Below are 16,062 nucleotides of genomic sequence, written 5' to 3' on the forward strand. Positions count from 1 at the left end.
AATTTAGCTGGTGCGGCTTATAATCAGGTGCGGCTTATAGTCCAGCAATTACGGTAAGTACACTTTTGAGTAATTTGTACTTTACTTGAGTATTTCCAATTTCCAATACTTTTTACTTCTACTCCACTACATCTTGGATCCAAATATTGTGCTTTTATTCCACTACAATTATTTGAAAAATGTAGTTACTAGTTACTTTGTAGACATAAATTATAATATTATAAAACATACATGAACCACTTTAGCCCTCTTTCACACCTAGGCCTTTTGGAAATAGCCGATCTACAAGCTCACAATCGCGACGCGTTGTGAGCTTGAAGATCTGCTATTTTCAAACATTTTTTAATTTTACTTTTGGTACTTTAAAGGAGTAGTTCACCCCCAAAATGACTTTTTTTCTATTGATTACTCATGCCATGGAGACTAGAGTTCAATAATATTTTTTGGTTTTTGTCACATTCCTAAGACAAAAATTTGATTCGAGTAAATTTACCCCCATTCATTCCGGATGGTGACCCGTTTCGAAACGGGTCACCATCCGGAATGAATGGGGGTAAATTTATTGTTATCACATTTTTGTCTTAGGAATGCGACAAAAAACAAAAAATATTATTGAACTCTAGTCTCCATGGCATGACTAATCAATAGAAAAAAAGTCATTTTGGGGGTGAAATACTCCTTTAAGTACATTTTGGTGCCAATACTGTCATAGAACATTTTGAATTCTGGACATCTACTTGTAACGGAGTACATCTACAGTGCACTATTGATACTTCAACTTAAGTACAAAAATGTGTGCACTTTTTCCACCTCTGCATACATGGAACGTTCACTCCTGCCCTGACACTTTCAGCCCCCCACCTGCGAGCCCTGGAAAAATCCCCCAGACCCTGGGGGCTACCTGTGAGAGAGAGCCCACCCCCCCCCCCCCCCCCCCCCCCCCCACCCCCTCCTCCTCATCCCTGCACCACGCCTCTCACCATGTTGTTTCCTCCGGGAAAACCTTTGGCTCTCAATCTGTGGGATTCTCACTTTTGAAAGGAGCTAGAATGTGCTTTAAGCTGCAGCGAGGTTTGATCTAAAGTCGACTCGACAGTATGCTTTGTTCTGAGCATGAGGTCTCCACAGCCCAGGCACATTAAAGACCTCTGTGCAAACCACCACATTTGTGTGTGTGGTTGGGGTGTGTGTGTGTGTGTGCGTGCGTGTGTGGGTAGCTGGGTGTGTTTTTGGGTGTGGGTATGCATGTGTGGACACACACACACACACACACACACACACACACACACACACACACACACACACACACACACACACACACACACACACACACACACACACACACACACACACACACACACACACACACACACACACACACACACACACACACGTATGCACGTGTAGAACAGCACTTTTCAATTCCTTATCAAGTGGCATCTTTTAAAGAAGGCAGGAAGTCACTTCGAACTTCGATCTCTGGGAGTCAAGGATCAAGATGTTGTTTTCTTAAATCACTTGTTTAGCTCTCAGCTTAAGCACGCTTGTAGAACGTTGCTGGCGAGTGGAAACCTTGTATGTGCAAAACCGTTCCCTTTAAATTTAAAATGTTATTAAGTCTGCTATTTTCACTACTTTGGTCATGCTAGTATGATGGAGTATTACTACAATAATGTACAAAAAAATAAAATAAAAAACATAAAAAGTAGAAATGTGGACATAAGAGGTTTCTGACCATCAGCAACGATAACGTAAGACCGCGAAGATGAAGCACTGATTTCCTCTGTAAATAAATGCGTTATGCAGCAATTTGGACAACTTGTGTGGCCTGACCTCCCACAAAATTCAATGTGGGCAATTGTTGATATGTTTTTTAAACAACATGAATGTGCATGTTTATCTTGTCAGACAGCTTCCATGGCTGCCACACAGACTGTGTTGTAAATGTTAATAGTAGGGGCAAAACGGTTAATTAAAGATAATCCATTTTAATGATCTAATAATAATAATAATAATCAAGTAGCATGACCTGAAACAGTTAACCACCTTTAAACCTGGCATCCCTAATAGGGCATAAAAGTATTGGTGAAAAGGTAAAAGAAAAAGGATCAGGATCAATGTCAAGATGTGATGTTGTGAGCTTGTAGATGTGCTATTTTCACACTTTTTGTGCGACACTATGGAATGAGTCGTGACAAAAAAGATCTATTAAAATGTTCTCACGTCGATTCGCCAGAATATAAAAAAATATATAAACAAATTGTAAAAGAACACGCTTCTTGATTATTTGATTAATCGGAAAAAAGGCAATCGATAGAATTATCACTAAGAAAATAAGGGATAGTTGCAGCTTAGTATGGGGTGACAGACATAAGCAGTGATGGAAAAAGTAAAAGTATCAATACTGCAATGTAGAAATACTCTGTTACGACTCACGAGTAAGTCTGGTAATCAAAACTTAAGATGCTAATACTACTGCCGGTTATAGGAACTGAGGGCACTGGTGTGCCCTGGTCATTCGTTTATTCGAATACACCCTAGATTCTGAATTTTTCTGACAATTTCCAGGAAAAGACACGCCGTGATTGGGGAGCGTGTCGCCGTTACTACATGTCATCTTTTCGACACCCGACTCTAACCCTCACCCTAACCTTCGTGGAGTGAGTCGCTAACCCTCCGGTCGAAATGATGGTCGTTCGAAAGAGCGCAATTTTCCCCCGTGATTGGCCATGATTGGTCACTTCGAGTGGCAGCGTGCCTTCCACACTTCCGCCCTCCTGTTTTTACAGGTCGCTCCAATGAACTACAGCAGGGAATGAGGTTTTTACATCGATGCTGGACTTAAGGTGAGTTTTAGCAGAACCTTACCCAGGGGTGTCGCACCAAATTCTGGGCCCTGGGCACTTTAATTATTGAAAAATAGCATATATACAAGCTACAATTGGACAGTTAATATACAAATGGCCATAACTTTTTTTCGTGATGTTTTCGGCAGAGCAGGCCTCTCATTCTGTGTGGACCTAATTGAAAAACGAATAGTTAAAACAGAAATAAAAAGTGCGGCAGAACATCACAGGTTCAACCCTATTCCTCAAGCTTTTGGGCATGTGGATCCCCGACTACAAAGATTTGCACACACTTTTCAAAAATGGCAGATCTACAAGCTCGCAGCGCGGCACCGAGCTTGTAGTTCCGCGCGAGCTTGTATATCTTCTATTTTTCCAATAGCTTAAGTATAAAATAATGAAAGTCCCTCCACCTTGGGCCCTAGTAGTAACTCAGTCCCACTTTTCCTCCCCTTGTGACGCCCCTGACCTTACCTCACGTTGGCCCAGCTGGACCTGTTGGGCACCACCAGGACCGGAGCTTCATCCTCACCCACGTTGGTCACCAATCCCAGGATGACCCCTTCAATCCTCCTCAGGACCTCCTGGCTGTGTGTGATATTATGCCTGGGATTATTGAATGCTTTAGCTATTGAAAAATAGCAGATATACAAGCTCACAGCGCTTGTAGATCTGCTATTTTTGAAAAAGTCGTGAAAATGTGTGCAAATCTTTGAATATATGTATTTTCAAAGCGAACGTTTACAACTCAAATTTTGCTTCTGGGTGGTCCCTGGAACTAGATATTTTGAGATGGGGGTCCGTGGCCAAATAAATATCATTTTGAGGGTCCTTCACATGAAAAAGTATGAGAACCACTGACATAGTAGTCTCTCAAGAACAGACTAACTGAGCTCCAGTTAAGTGAAAAGGACCTTTTCTTTGACGATGGCTGGCCAGATTGCTGACATAGAAACATAGGTTTTTTCAAAAAAACATTTTCACGATTTTTCAAAAATAGCAGATCTACAAGCTCGCAGCGCGGCACTCGGTGCCGCGCTGTGAGCTTGTATGTCTGCTATTTTTCAATAGTTAAAGCATAAAATAATGTACAATAATGTGTACCCGTTCTAAATGGGTTATTAAGGACTTTAACCATTATGTTATGCTTTACCTATTCAAAAAATAGCAGATATACAAGCCCACAGCACTTGTAGACCTGCATTTTTGGAGTGGTGAAAGCACTCCCAATAGACAGGTATGTCCGTGGGTATGTCCGTGGGTGGCTGGGTGGGTGGGTGGCTGGGTGGCTGGCTGGCCGTGTCCGTAGCCTGGCAATACCTTGAGTGGCCACACACAACACACTAGTTAAAGGAGGGGCGCTGTTTTGTGCAGGCCAGGCACACTCAACACACACACACACATACACGCACGCACGCACGCACACACGCACGTACGCACGCACGCTGCTCAGATTCACCACTCCACTTCGAACCGAGGTTTGATTTTTTTTTTGAACAATCGAGAAGTTCTTAGCAAATCTTTGAATATATCTTTTTTTAAAGCGAACATTGTGAGCTTGTAGATCTGCTATTTTCAAATGGACAAAATGTATATAAGGCTGAAGTGGTTAATGTAGCCTACTGTATGTTTTGTAATAATAATCAAAATGTACAAAGTAACTTTGTCAATATTGGAATAAAAGTAGGCTCCAATAATTGGATCTCATATGTATGTAGTGGTCAACGAGTATAAGTAAAAGTAGGTCTATTGGGAATTGGAAATACTCAAGTACAAATACCTCAAAATTGTACTTAAGTACAGTACTTGAGTAAATGTACTTAGTTACTTTACACAACTGATTTACATAGGCCTACCCTACCACATAATATTGGTTTGGTTAAAATAACGTTTTATTCATAAGCTTCAGAATCAATGGGGGACTTGGTTTAAGCTAGCAGTAAGCTAACTGACTTTAGCTGAAACACAAACCTAAATAGGCCAATATTTAGGTTTGTTTTCAGCTAAAGTTGCTGTCAGTAGTCAGCTTAGGCCTACTGCTAGCTTAAACCAAGTCCCTTTAGTTTATAAGTCTAAGCATCAGTTTATAAAGCCTCACCTCCTGAGTGTGTCCTCTTCCACAGCATGGGGTTCAGTGGGTTGTCTGGACAACAGTTCAACTCGTAGCTTATCAATCTCCACAAACTGCTCAGGTGAAGCAGCTGCCATTTTAATGAACTTAAATTAATGAAGAATGACGACTCTTGACTTTGTGGCGTATGTTAGTTTGTGTTGGAGTTGTAGGACAAGCTTTGTTTTGTCACACTGTCTCGCCATTGTCAGTGGTGGTGTGCACCTGCGTGTCGTGCGTGAGTGCCGTGCGTGTGCTGCTCATGCGCGTGGGGGATGGTGGCGAGAGGGAGAGAGAGAGAGAGAGAGAGAGAGAGAGAGAGAGAGAGAGAGCGAGAGAGAGGGGGGGGAGGGGGGAGGGAGAAGGAGAAGGAGAGACTCGAGAGAGGTGTGTGTGTGTGTGTGTGTGTGTGTGTGTGTGTGTGTGTGTGTGTGTGTGTGTGTGTGTGTGTGTGTGTGTGTGTGGCTTAAATGAGTAGTTCACCCCAAATTACTTTTTTTCTATTGATTAATTAATCATGGAGACTTGAGTTCAATTTTTTTCATTTTTTGTCGCATGTCGCCTAAGACAACATTGATTACCAGTATAGTAAATGTACCCCCATATACCATTGATTCCGGATGGGGACCCAAATGCACTTCAATTATTAATTGAAATTCACTAAAGGAGTAGTTTACTCATTTTCTATCACAGGATCTTTACACGCTCCATGAAGCCTTTGAAGCCTTCATGGAGATTTGTTTAATTTTTTTCTCCTTCCTAAGCCAATATTTTGATGACCGGCATCAAGATGCTAGTAATGTCTGGGGTATAGAGTCTCCATCACTCCACCAGTGATCACATTATTGGCTCAGTTTCTGTAAGTAATTCCCGACGGGTACGCTGGGAACGTGTTCCCTCCTCCGCGTCATCATTGCCCATACCCTATAGGTGGGGTTAGCGAAAGGGCCTTTCTGTGTGGAGTTTGCATGTTCATCTCGTGTCCCCTTGGGTAGGTATACCCTCCAGGGTTGGGTATCGTCGGCGATACTTTTAATGGTATCGATTCACTGACGTCGATACTATCGAGTATCGGTTCACGTAAAAACGAACGATACCTTGTTTCAATACTTTTGAATACACCCCTTGCCGGTCGCATCTGTAACAGTTGGGCTACTGAGAGTTTAATGACTGCTTTAGTAGGCTACACTCGTTACTGTGGAAAATAGCCGAGAATAGCCTATAATGTTTATTATTATGATAATGATCGCCCTTAGAAAAAGGCAAATAATAATTATAATAATAATAAATTAATAAAAAGTATCGAAAATTGTATCGAAAAAGGTATCGTATCGATTCCCAGGTATCGAAAAAGGTATCGTATCGATTAAAAGGTGAATGATACCCATCCCTATACCCTCACAAAAAAACGTGTAGTAATCCTGGTCTCTATATAATCAATTTTCTCTATATTGCCTCCCACTGGTCAGCCTGATGGAGGGGAAAGGTGGGAATAACGTGTTCCTTCCACAAGCTACATCCCACTGGGGAAACTTCCCTGTCAGGTGAAAAGAAGCGTCTTGGACTCCTCGTGCATTGAAGGAAGCGCGAGCTCAGTCCGTTGCTCTCCCCAGGTTGGCAGAGGGAGAGCCGCGTCTATTACAGTTTAGGCATTGGCACTGGGTGAAAAGAATTGGTTACAAAAATAGTGTGATAAAAAATTACATTAAAAAAATAAGAAAATAATTCTTTTTTTGGGTGAACTACTCCTTTAACAACCCCCTCCCTCTTCAGTTCTCATTTGGGAGCATTGGCCTTATTTGGACTTTCATATTACTATAGGGATGGGACGATAAGCGATATCGTATATTGTGATAAAAAGCACTCATGATAATCGTATTGTGGGGGTTTAATTTATAATGATATCATCCTCTGTCATGCACTGGGATCAATTCACCTTTTATTTGCCGAGCTGCATATCCGGTACCACTTAAAACCTCTATAATTGGTAAAAGGTACTTATACAGACTTGATACAGTCAGATTTTTTTTCATTCTCTATCAAATGTCTTCTATCAAATTCTCTATCAAATGCCGATCTACAAGCTCACAACGCGTCGCGACGCGTTGTGAGCTTGTAGATTGGCTATTTTTTGGCAAATGTTCCGCCCCAGGATAATGATATTATTATTTTGATTATCGCGATAATATTGTAAATCGCGATTTCTTTTGTCACAATAATCGTGATATCTAATTTTCATATCGTCCCACCCCTAGTCACTACAGAGAGAAACCTTGTTTAGATCACATAAATATTAGGTCATTGGCCATTCGTCATTGGGAGTCCCCCACCTTGTTAAGAAGTGCCGGCAGGCGAGGCATGCTGTGTGTGTTTGTGGAGCGCAGTGTGCTGAAGGCCTGTGCGGAACGTTTGGGAGCAAAGATCTAAAGAGGGGAGGTCTGTGGCCCTGACCTGACCCTGAGGAGCTCCTAATGTGCAGCTTAAGCCAAAGGTCCCCGCGTCTCCTGACTGAGTGGCTTTGACAAGCTGCTTCCTAATGTCTCTTAATTGTTAAGTAATTGCTATCTCTCAGTGACGTGTGATGACCTTTTAGCTACTTGTCCAGAAAAGAGGGGAAAAAAAGAAGAAAAAAATGATCTGTGATAATTAAGCCAGAAGACCTGTCCTGGTGTAAGAGTACTAAGTACATTTAATTAAGTACTGTACTTTGAGGTAGCCTACTTTTATTTACCAGTGTTTCCCTTTCTTGATACTTTATAACTTCTACTGCACTACATCTCAGAAATAAAGTTTGTGCTTTTTATTTAATTTGACAGCTGTAGTTACTACATTAGTTACTTTGCAGATTTAGATAATTAATAATGCAGCAAACCATTCTAAAATCTTCTAAATTTTTATAAAAACAGCAATCTACAAGCTCACAACCCGTCGACACATTGTGAGCTTGTAGTATAGTATAGCGCCATATACGTATAACATAGGGTTTAATTGGTTCATGATGAATATAATTACTGTCTAATATTTATATGATACTGTAGGTAGTCTATATGATTCTGATGGGCATACAATCATGGCCACTTTTGTACTTTGACTCAAGTAAGATGTTGATGCAGGACATTACAACTGTTTACACTGTTGTATTGTTAAAAGTTCAGAGTTCATACTTCTTCCGGTGTTTCTATACTAGGCTATACAAGCACTTTAAACCGCAACGAAATAGAGTTTGGCAAAAAACTATTTCTATTTCTTTTATACCAGAGACTCTATACTTAATTAATGTCTTTTAGTCAGTTCTGTGCTAATATGACAATGTATGTCTGATCTACAAGTTTACAACTTGTAGATCTGCTATTTTCAAGAAAATCTTGAAGAAAATGTGAAAAATGTGGAATATGTTTTTTTAACAACACAAATCTTGTGTGGGGGTCCCTGGCATTCCATGACATGAAAATGTCTGAGAACAACACATAAACAACATTACACAGGAAGCCCAAAATAAGCAACTGCACCTTAGAAACAAGCCCCCCCAAAAAAACGCAACCCGCAACTACCAATATTTACAGATACAGGATAGGTGGGCACTATAGGGACATCTAGGCACCTGTAAAATTGTCTATTTTGTCCAAAGATATTTGGAAAATGGTCTTAAGTAAACAGTCTAAAGTATACATGATGTGATAGTGAACATGCACGGCCCACCTATCCTGTTAACCACATTTACAAGTGACGTTACGGGAAAACAATATAGTCGCTTATAAGCGGAACTGGCAACGCTGACTTCTTCCACCACTGCTCCCTTATCCATCATCCCCGAAAGGCGGAGGAGGAGACAGTGGCGTCAGTTCAGAAAAAGCTAAGGTATGACAACATGACTGGTGTCTTGCACGCGCGCCTTCGCACGCGTGCAAGACACCAGTCATGTTGCCATATCTTAGCAACAGGCATGATACATTTATTTTAAGAGGTACATTTCTTTCCCCCCATACGGTTTCTTGGGCTGGATATGGCAGCTTTGAACGGTTGTTCACGTGCAGCTAAACTTAGCATGTTAGTAAACGTGCCACAGTTAACAACAATGCATTGCACCTGTGCAGCTGACCTGCTGAACCTGGGAATATACCATTTTGTCAAGATGGGAGAGTAAAAGTGTGGAGAATATAATTATAATACCTTGTTAAAGTGGCCATATTGTTTTGCATTTGTAGTTATTTTACTGTAATTTAACAACACAATAACCAGCACGTGGATTAATATTTAAAAGTAACTTTTATTTTCCCCCTGGACCTAGGGTATGGCAGCTGCATACTCCTGCCATACCCAATTGACGCCCCTGGGAGGAGACCCCATGCCGCTCTCCTTTAGGCTGGGAGAGAGTTCTGTGGAGTGTGAGGCTCTGAGCCGAGGAGACAGAGTGCAACGAGTCATGTGCTGGTCTCGGGACGAGCATTTGTGCCGGGGCAGAGGGGAGGGGGTAGGGTGGTGGTGGTGGTGGTGGGAGGGGTCAGTGGGTTGGGGAGGGTGGGCTGCCGGGTCAGAGGAAAGAGAGTGGAGGTGCAGGTGAGGGGGATTAGCTGTGGCTAGAGGCCCAAATAAACTAAATACAGATCTGTCAACCTAATCCTCACAAATAGAAAACAGAGCCACCCCAACCCCCCCCACCCCCCTCCACCCCCTTAACAATCCACCAGCCACAAAACACACACACACGCGCGCGCACACACACACGCACACACACACACACACACACACACACACACACACACACACACACACACACACACACACACACACACACACACACACACACACACACACACACACACACACACACAGGGACGTGCCGGCCATTGGGAAAAGCGGGCTAACTCCCGAATGGCCGGTTCATTCCCAGCCGGTCCAGGCCGGCCATTAGGAAAAAATTAAAAATAAAATGTCAGCCTTCGTTTCATTTTGGGGGCTGGGCGGCCAACCAAGTAAATCGTCACTGTCGGTCAGAAACCTCGTATCTCCAAGTTTCAAATTTGTACATTTTTTCGCAAAGCAAAGCCCTGCTTCATACAAGGCCGTCGCACAAAAGTAGTGAAAACAGCAGATCTACAAGCACACAACGCCTCGCGGTGCGAGGCGTTGTGTGCTTGTAGATTGGCTGTTTTCACTAGTTTAAATCATTTTTAAAATGATAAATACAAAACAAACGGTTTTGGACATACAAGGTTTCCACCCGACAACGACGAAATATAATGTAATTGGCCCACTGGCTTGTCACTTGTCATGATCTGAAATGGCAAATCTTTGAGTAGCAGCAGCGCTATAGAGAGAGAACTCTCTCTATAGCGCGCCGCGCAATGAGGGCCTCTCCAACTCTTTTTCCCGGGCTGAATCAGGGGCCCAGCATGTCCCTGCACACACACACAACTCGGGCCCTCCTGTTCCTCTGTTTCTCATCAGCGTTTAGCCCAGGCCAGTCTGCCCCCCGACCCTCCTGCCCCCCAACCACCCCCGGCTGGCCGGCCGGCAGCGGCGGCACCAGCCCCGCTCCTCTGGGCCGGCAGGTCGGTGACTGATCACCCAGGGCTCTACGCCGGCCGAGATTGACAGCTGAGCACAGCCTCGCGGAGTGACGAGAACAAGGCCTCTCTCTCTCTCTCTCTCTCTCTCTCACCGCAGAGAGACAAGGATCTAAATGAGGAACTCAGAGTGAGCCCCGGCCCGGGCGTTTTTATCAAGCCCTCACACCTCCTCGGTAATGGACGCTGATAAAGTGCACGGCTCACCCCGGGCTCCATCGAGCGGCACACAGAGTCAGGCCTGCGTGCCTTCATGCCCAATGACACACAAGTGACAGCAGACACGTGCACACATAGACATGAAAGGGGGCTGGAGCCCCTGCCCTTTTATCCTTCTGTGAAAAAGTGCCCTCTCCAGACCAGGAATGCAGTTTTTACTATGGTGAAAGAAGCACAAATACCCTCTTTCCATGCCATACCTGAAGCCAGCATTGAAGAGAAATTGCCTTGTCCAAACTCTCCTGAACTTGAATGCAGCATCTTATGTTGAAGAATTGCCCTACATGTGTAGAAATCCATGCTGTACGCCACATCTCCAGTATGGCCTTTTTATGCTTAGTTTAGTGTGGTATCAAGTACTGAAAATAGCCGACCTCCAAGCTCACAACGCGTCGCAGCGCGACGCGTTGTGAGATTGGAGGTCTGCTATTTTCGATATTTTCACCAAAAGGCCTTTTTAGAAACGTCAGCCCCCGCCTCTCTAACATTCTCTGCACGTCCCTGAGTGACAGGCTAAGTGAGTGATAACATCCTGCAGTGGATAAGCCTGACTCAGCTGGGCATTAAGTAAATGCTATCTGGCTGTCAACAGGCCCAAACATAACTGATTGGGGGTCTCTGGCAGGGAGACCGCTGAGAGCCATGAATCAGATCCAACCCAACGCCGGTGTTCCATGAGCGCCTGTATCCTGCCGCAGACAGACAGACAGACACGGGGAGAGAGGAGACAGGGGAAAGTAGTCAGTGAGTGACAGAAAGGGGGTAATGCAGGTGCACGGTTTCAAATGTCTCCATCACATCGCCCAAGAAGCCTCGGAGGAAAAGCGCGTGCCGGAACGTGAGCCCGCGAGTTTTCGTCACACGATGCGAGTTTTAGGCAGGAACATTCACGTCAAGAAGATTTAACCATTTATTGCATAAATGAAATACAGGTCAAGCAGATTTAACCATTTATTGCATAAATGGGATACAGTTAATCTTGGCGTTTGAAGGGCTCCGCGTTCGGAGATGTTCCCTGACTTTTGTGCAAGCTTTTCTGAGCATGCTAAGCAAAACCAGGGAACGCAAAGCAATACCCCCCATAGGGATACAATAGCAATAACCATGACATGTAACATAGTAAAAAAAAATTACAGTATTGAGCTTAACAACATTGACATGAAACTTAGTCAAAAATCACAGAATTGAGCTTAACAACATTGACATGAAACTTAGTCAAGATCACAGTACTTGAGCTTAACTACATGTAACTTAATCAGACAATCACCAAGTATTTGAGCTTAGCCAGACTGATCGTGCAAATAGGTGGAGGCTGGGGTGGAGGAGGCAGCAAGCAGCAAATGATTCCGAAGCTTCGGAAACCAAGCATTGGTAGAGAAGCAAGCAAGCCATATTTAAAGGAGCCTTCACTACTGATTGAGAGCTTTGATTGGAGTATGACAGTCATGTGACATAATGACCAGCAGATATGTTGATGAGGCATGAGAACAGAGCTGACTGACATCTGGCTACAGCTGAGCAGCAACTTGACTCCCATGTCCTGCATAAACTAACGCTGAAGCTTAATTTTTTTGTCTTGTCAATGTCGAGCTCGGTGTCTCACGAAACGAACGTGAGCATAGGATGGTCGTGGAGTAGTGGGATCTTCAAAAGGAACGGTGTTGCGTTGCCGCCCCCTCTCTGCCCCGCCTGTCTCACAGCTGTGTCTCATATGCTCATAAGGGCCCCTGGAAGTGTCAGACACCAGAAGGGGAACATTTGCAGTTGCTCAGCCCCACCTGGGCAGGCTGTTTTAACAGGCCGCCGGGCTCTACGGTGCGCACAGTGGGGGGCTGTGCCCGAAATGTAGACGAGAGCGGATGGAGCAGTCAGACGTGGGGAGGTGGGGGGGTGTTTAGAAGGTAGAGAGGGGAAAAAAATGCACCCTCCCCTGTCCATGCGCCCCGAACCTGAACTGCTTCATCATTTGAGGGTCAGTTTACCCTGGAAGAGAAGGTTTTTTTTATGTACCCTCTCGACGGGTTTCCTCGGGCAGACACCTCCCACAGCTCAAAATGCCCCCCCTCCGCCCCCACCCCCACGTCCACGAGCGTTCAAAAGGACGGCCTCCTGCCGCTTTCCGTGGCAACACGCAACATAAATATTAACCTGACTCCTGAACCCATCCTTTGAGCCGGTAATAAAAGAAAGATGGGGGGGAAAAAATGGAAAGAGTGCTAACTCTTCACAGTAAAGAGTACAGGACTGTACAAATGGAACCAAACGGAACAGGCCCATTTTCAGGCACGTGCACACGTAGTAGACATCAAAGGGGGCTTGAGCCCCTGCCCTTGTATCCATCTGTAAAAAGTGCCCTCTCCAGTCCAGACCATGAATGCCGTTTTTACTATGGTGAACGAAATGCAAATGCCCTGTTTCCATGCCATACCTGAGGTCCAAACTCTCCTGAACTTGAATGCAGCATCTTATGTTGAAAGAATTGCTCTCTCTGTGTAGAAGCGCGACGCGTTGTGAGCTTAGAGGTCTGCTATTTTCGATATTTTCACCAAAAGGCCGCTTTTAGAAATGTCAGCCCCTTTCTCTCTAACATTCTCTGCACGTCCCTGGCCCATTTTGTTCCATTTGCACAAAACTCTCTGGAGTTTTAAATGAACACTGGTGATTTGACCGCGTTAACATGGACAAAATGGACAGTGAGAGAAAGTCCTCCACGGGGAGTGTCAGTGTGTTTGTGGTGAGTGTGTGAGAGAGCTTCAATCCACTGCTGTGTGGTCTTCCATAGAGCCAGGTGTCATGCTCTAACCTGCAGGAGTGGGGAGGTGTGTGTGTATTTGTGCAGGCAGGCCAAGACCAAAGCGGGAGGCTTTGTGTGTGCGTGCGTGCATGTGTGTGAGTGTGCACAAAGTGCTCCGGGGCAAGAGGTGAGTTTAAACCATGCGGGATTACAGAAAAATACCTGACATAATGGAGAGAATGTAGCCAAAGGGAGGAACAATGGACCACGCATCTGTATTGATGCTTGGAGTTAAGCCTTGCTGGTTTTGGTCAGTGTAAAGAGGTTGTGTGAGATCCTGTGTCTGTGTGCGTAAACCCAGCGGGATGATTCATCGTTTCATGAGCGGCGCGGCGGACCTGCAGCTTTTTACAGGCTTTGTTGTCCGGAGCGTTTAATAGTAATAGACTTGCCAGGGCATTAGTCACTCCTTCTGTATTTTATTCTTCCACTCTATCAGGGCCCTCGCAGATGTGTTAGCGCTCTTTGTGTGTGTGTTAGGGATGGGACGATACGTGATATTATCGTTTATCGTGATAAAAAACACTCACGATAATCGTATCGTGGAGATTTAATTTATCGTAATATCGTCCTCCGTCATGCACTGGGGTCAATTCACCTTATATATAAGGATATAACTGGTAAGGTACTTATGATATAGGTACTTGATACAGTTTTATTTTCACTCTATCAAATGTCTTTGGCAAAAAATGTTCCATCCCAGGATAATGGATTTTGATTATCGCGATAATATCGTAAATCGTGATTTCTTTGGTCACAATAATCGTGATATGAAATGTTCATATCGTCCCATCCCTATGTGTGTGCGTGCGGGTGGGTGTGTGTGTGGGAGTGGAAAGAAAGAAAGAAAGAAAGAAAGAAAGAAAGAGAGAGAAACGTACAGAGCCATGAGAGGAAGAACAAGAGAGGTAGTAGTAGTTGAACGACGGAGGGTTCAAACACTGTTTGTTCTGCTTTACTTCCCCTGGTCAAAGGCCCCTCAGTGCAGCTGGCCCAGGCCTGGCCCCGGTCTGTGCCCACTGTTTACTGTGACTGTCACCGGGGCCATGGAGGTTCCAAACAAAGGGGGGTCTGTTCCCTATTGTCCCCTGGCCCAAAGTGTCAGCCCCTCTCTGGGCACTGACTGAGGCCAGGCCTGGGGGGTTCGTTCGCCGGAGAAAAAGGGACAGGAGAGCTCAGCCCTCACACATGCCCCACAGCGAGAGGGAGGGAGAGAGGGAGGGAGAGGGAAGGAGAGAGATGTATAGTTACTATATAACTGAAACCAAGTCTCTTTCATGTCCTCTGTCGGAAACTGCTGTAATGTAAACACCTGCGGCTATTAGCTGATTCTATCTGAGTCGACCGGATAGCAATGTTTATATGTAACAGGCTACCGCTGAAAGGCCATTTAAAAAGCAATAGAGTGTCTCTGGCAGATGACACAGAAAGAGTAGGAGCAGGCCGCGTACATATAGGCATTCTGGCGAACCGCGTTGAATTGTCATCGGAAAAAGAGAGAGGGGGGGGGGGGGGCTGTGCGGAGCGGAAGTCCTTTGAAGATGAGACCAGACACTTTAAAATGGACCATGGAGGTGAGATTCATCTGGAAGACCCCGAGACACCGACCCCTCCCACCCCCGCCGTCCTCTGCTTGCAATTATAGCTCGGGAATCTGGCTGCCTCTCTTGCTGTGTTGCCATTGAAGTCTTAATTTTATTGTCATAAAATCACCTGGCAAGCTGCACAGTCCTAAAACATCTCTCCTCTACAAAGCCATTAAAACCCGGGTCTCTAGGCCTATATCGTCTTTGTCAGATGGAAACCTTGTATGTCCATAACCGTTCGTTTTGTATTTATCATCTAAAACATCTTACTAAACTAGAAATACTGTTCCTACGAAACAGTGTAGGCTCGCTCGTGTCTATATATTCTGCAGTGTGCTAACTGTCATGTGAAGCTCAACCAAGACTCCAGCTAACACCACTCCCAGATTTTCTGCACCTCAATTGCACCTCATTGGCTAAGGGCCCTGCCTTTGTACTGTCGGCGACGGAACTCAGTAAATAAATAATGAAGAAAACATAGTGTTCTCGCCTTTCAGGCGAGCCCACAACTAGTGAAAACAGCCGATCTACAAGCACACAACGCCTCGCATCACAAGGCGTTGTGTGCTTGTAGATCAGCTGTTTTCACTACTCTTGTGCGACGGTCTTGTATGATGAAGCAGGGCTCTGCTTCACCAAAAAACATACACATTTGAAACCTGGAGATACAAGGTTTCTGCCCGACAGTGACGATATGTGAACCCCCCTCCCTTCCCCGAGGGTGGGGGGGATTGGGGTTGAGCTCTCACCACATAAAGTGGCCATTAACGGCGGAGAAGGCCATCTGAAGTCCCCCACCGCCTGCACGGGCGAGAGCAGAGAGCATGCGAGGGTCAGGAGGAGCGTTCCATTAAAGTGTGGTGTTTAAGAGGTGCTGGGGCCAGAGGGGCAGACCGATGCTAGCCGGGATGAGGCAGCTGCCAAACATCTGCACCCCTCC

At 44.9% G+C, this 16,062-nt stretch overlaps 2 protein-coding genes across 2 annotated transcripts in view; one reads left to right on the plus strand and one right to left on the minus strand.

Annotated features, from left to right (window-relative positions):
- spo11 (SPO11 initiator of meiotic double stranded breaks) overlaps positions 1 to 11,042 on the minus strand; it is a gene marked incomplete at both ends in the record, with an annotated part of 36,102 nt that extends 25,060 nt beyond the window's left edge. The window contains 3 exons of the mRNA XM_080733908.1: positions 3,321 to 3,434; positions 9,299 to 9,479; positions 11,027 to 11,042. Coding sequence (XP_080590034.1) covers positions 3,321 to 3,434; positions 9,299 to 9,479; positions 11,027 to 11,042 — 311 coding nt within the window. The remainder of the gene's footprint in view (positions 1 to 3,320; positions 3,435 to 9,298; positions 9,480 to 11,026) is intronic.
- Positions 1 to 16,062, plus strand: part of LOC308291714 (peroxisome proliferator-activated receptor gamma-like) — a 163,466-nt gene that overhangs the window by 59,101 nt on the left and 88,303 nt on the right. The gene's annotated exons all lie outside the window — the stretch shown is intronic.

This window comes from Nannobrachium achirus (assembly GCF_963921795.1).
Source record: "Nannobrachium achirus genome assembly, chromosome: 9".
Taxonomy (NCBI): domain Eukaryota; kingdom Metazoa; phylum Chordata; class Actinopteri; order Myctophiformes; family Myctophidae; genus Nannobrachium; species Nannobrachium achirus.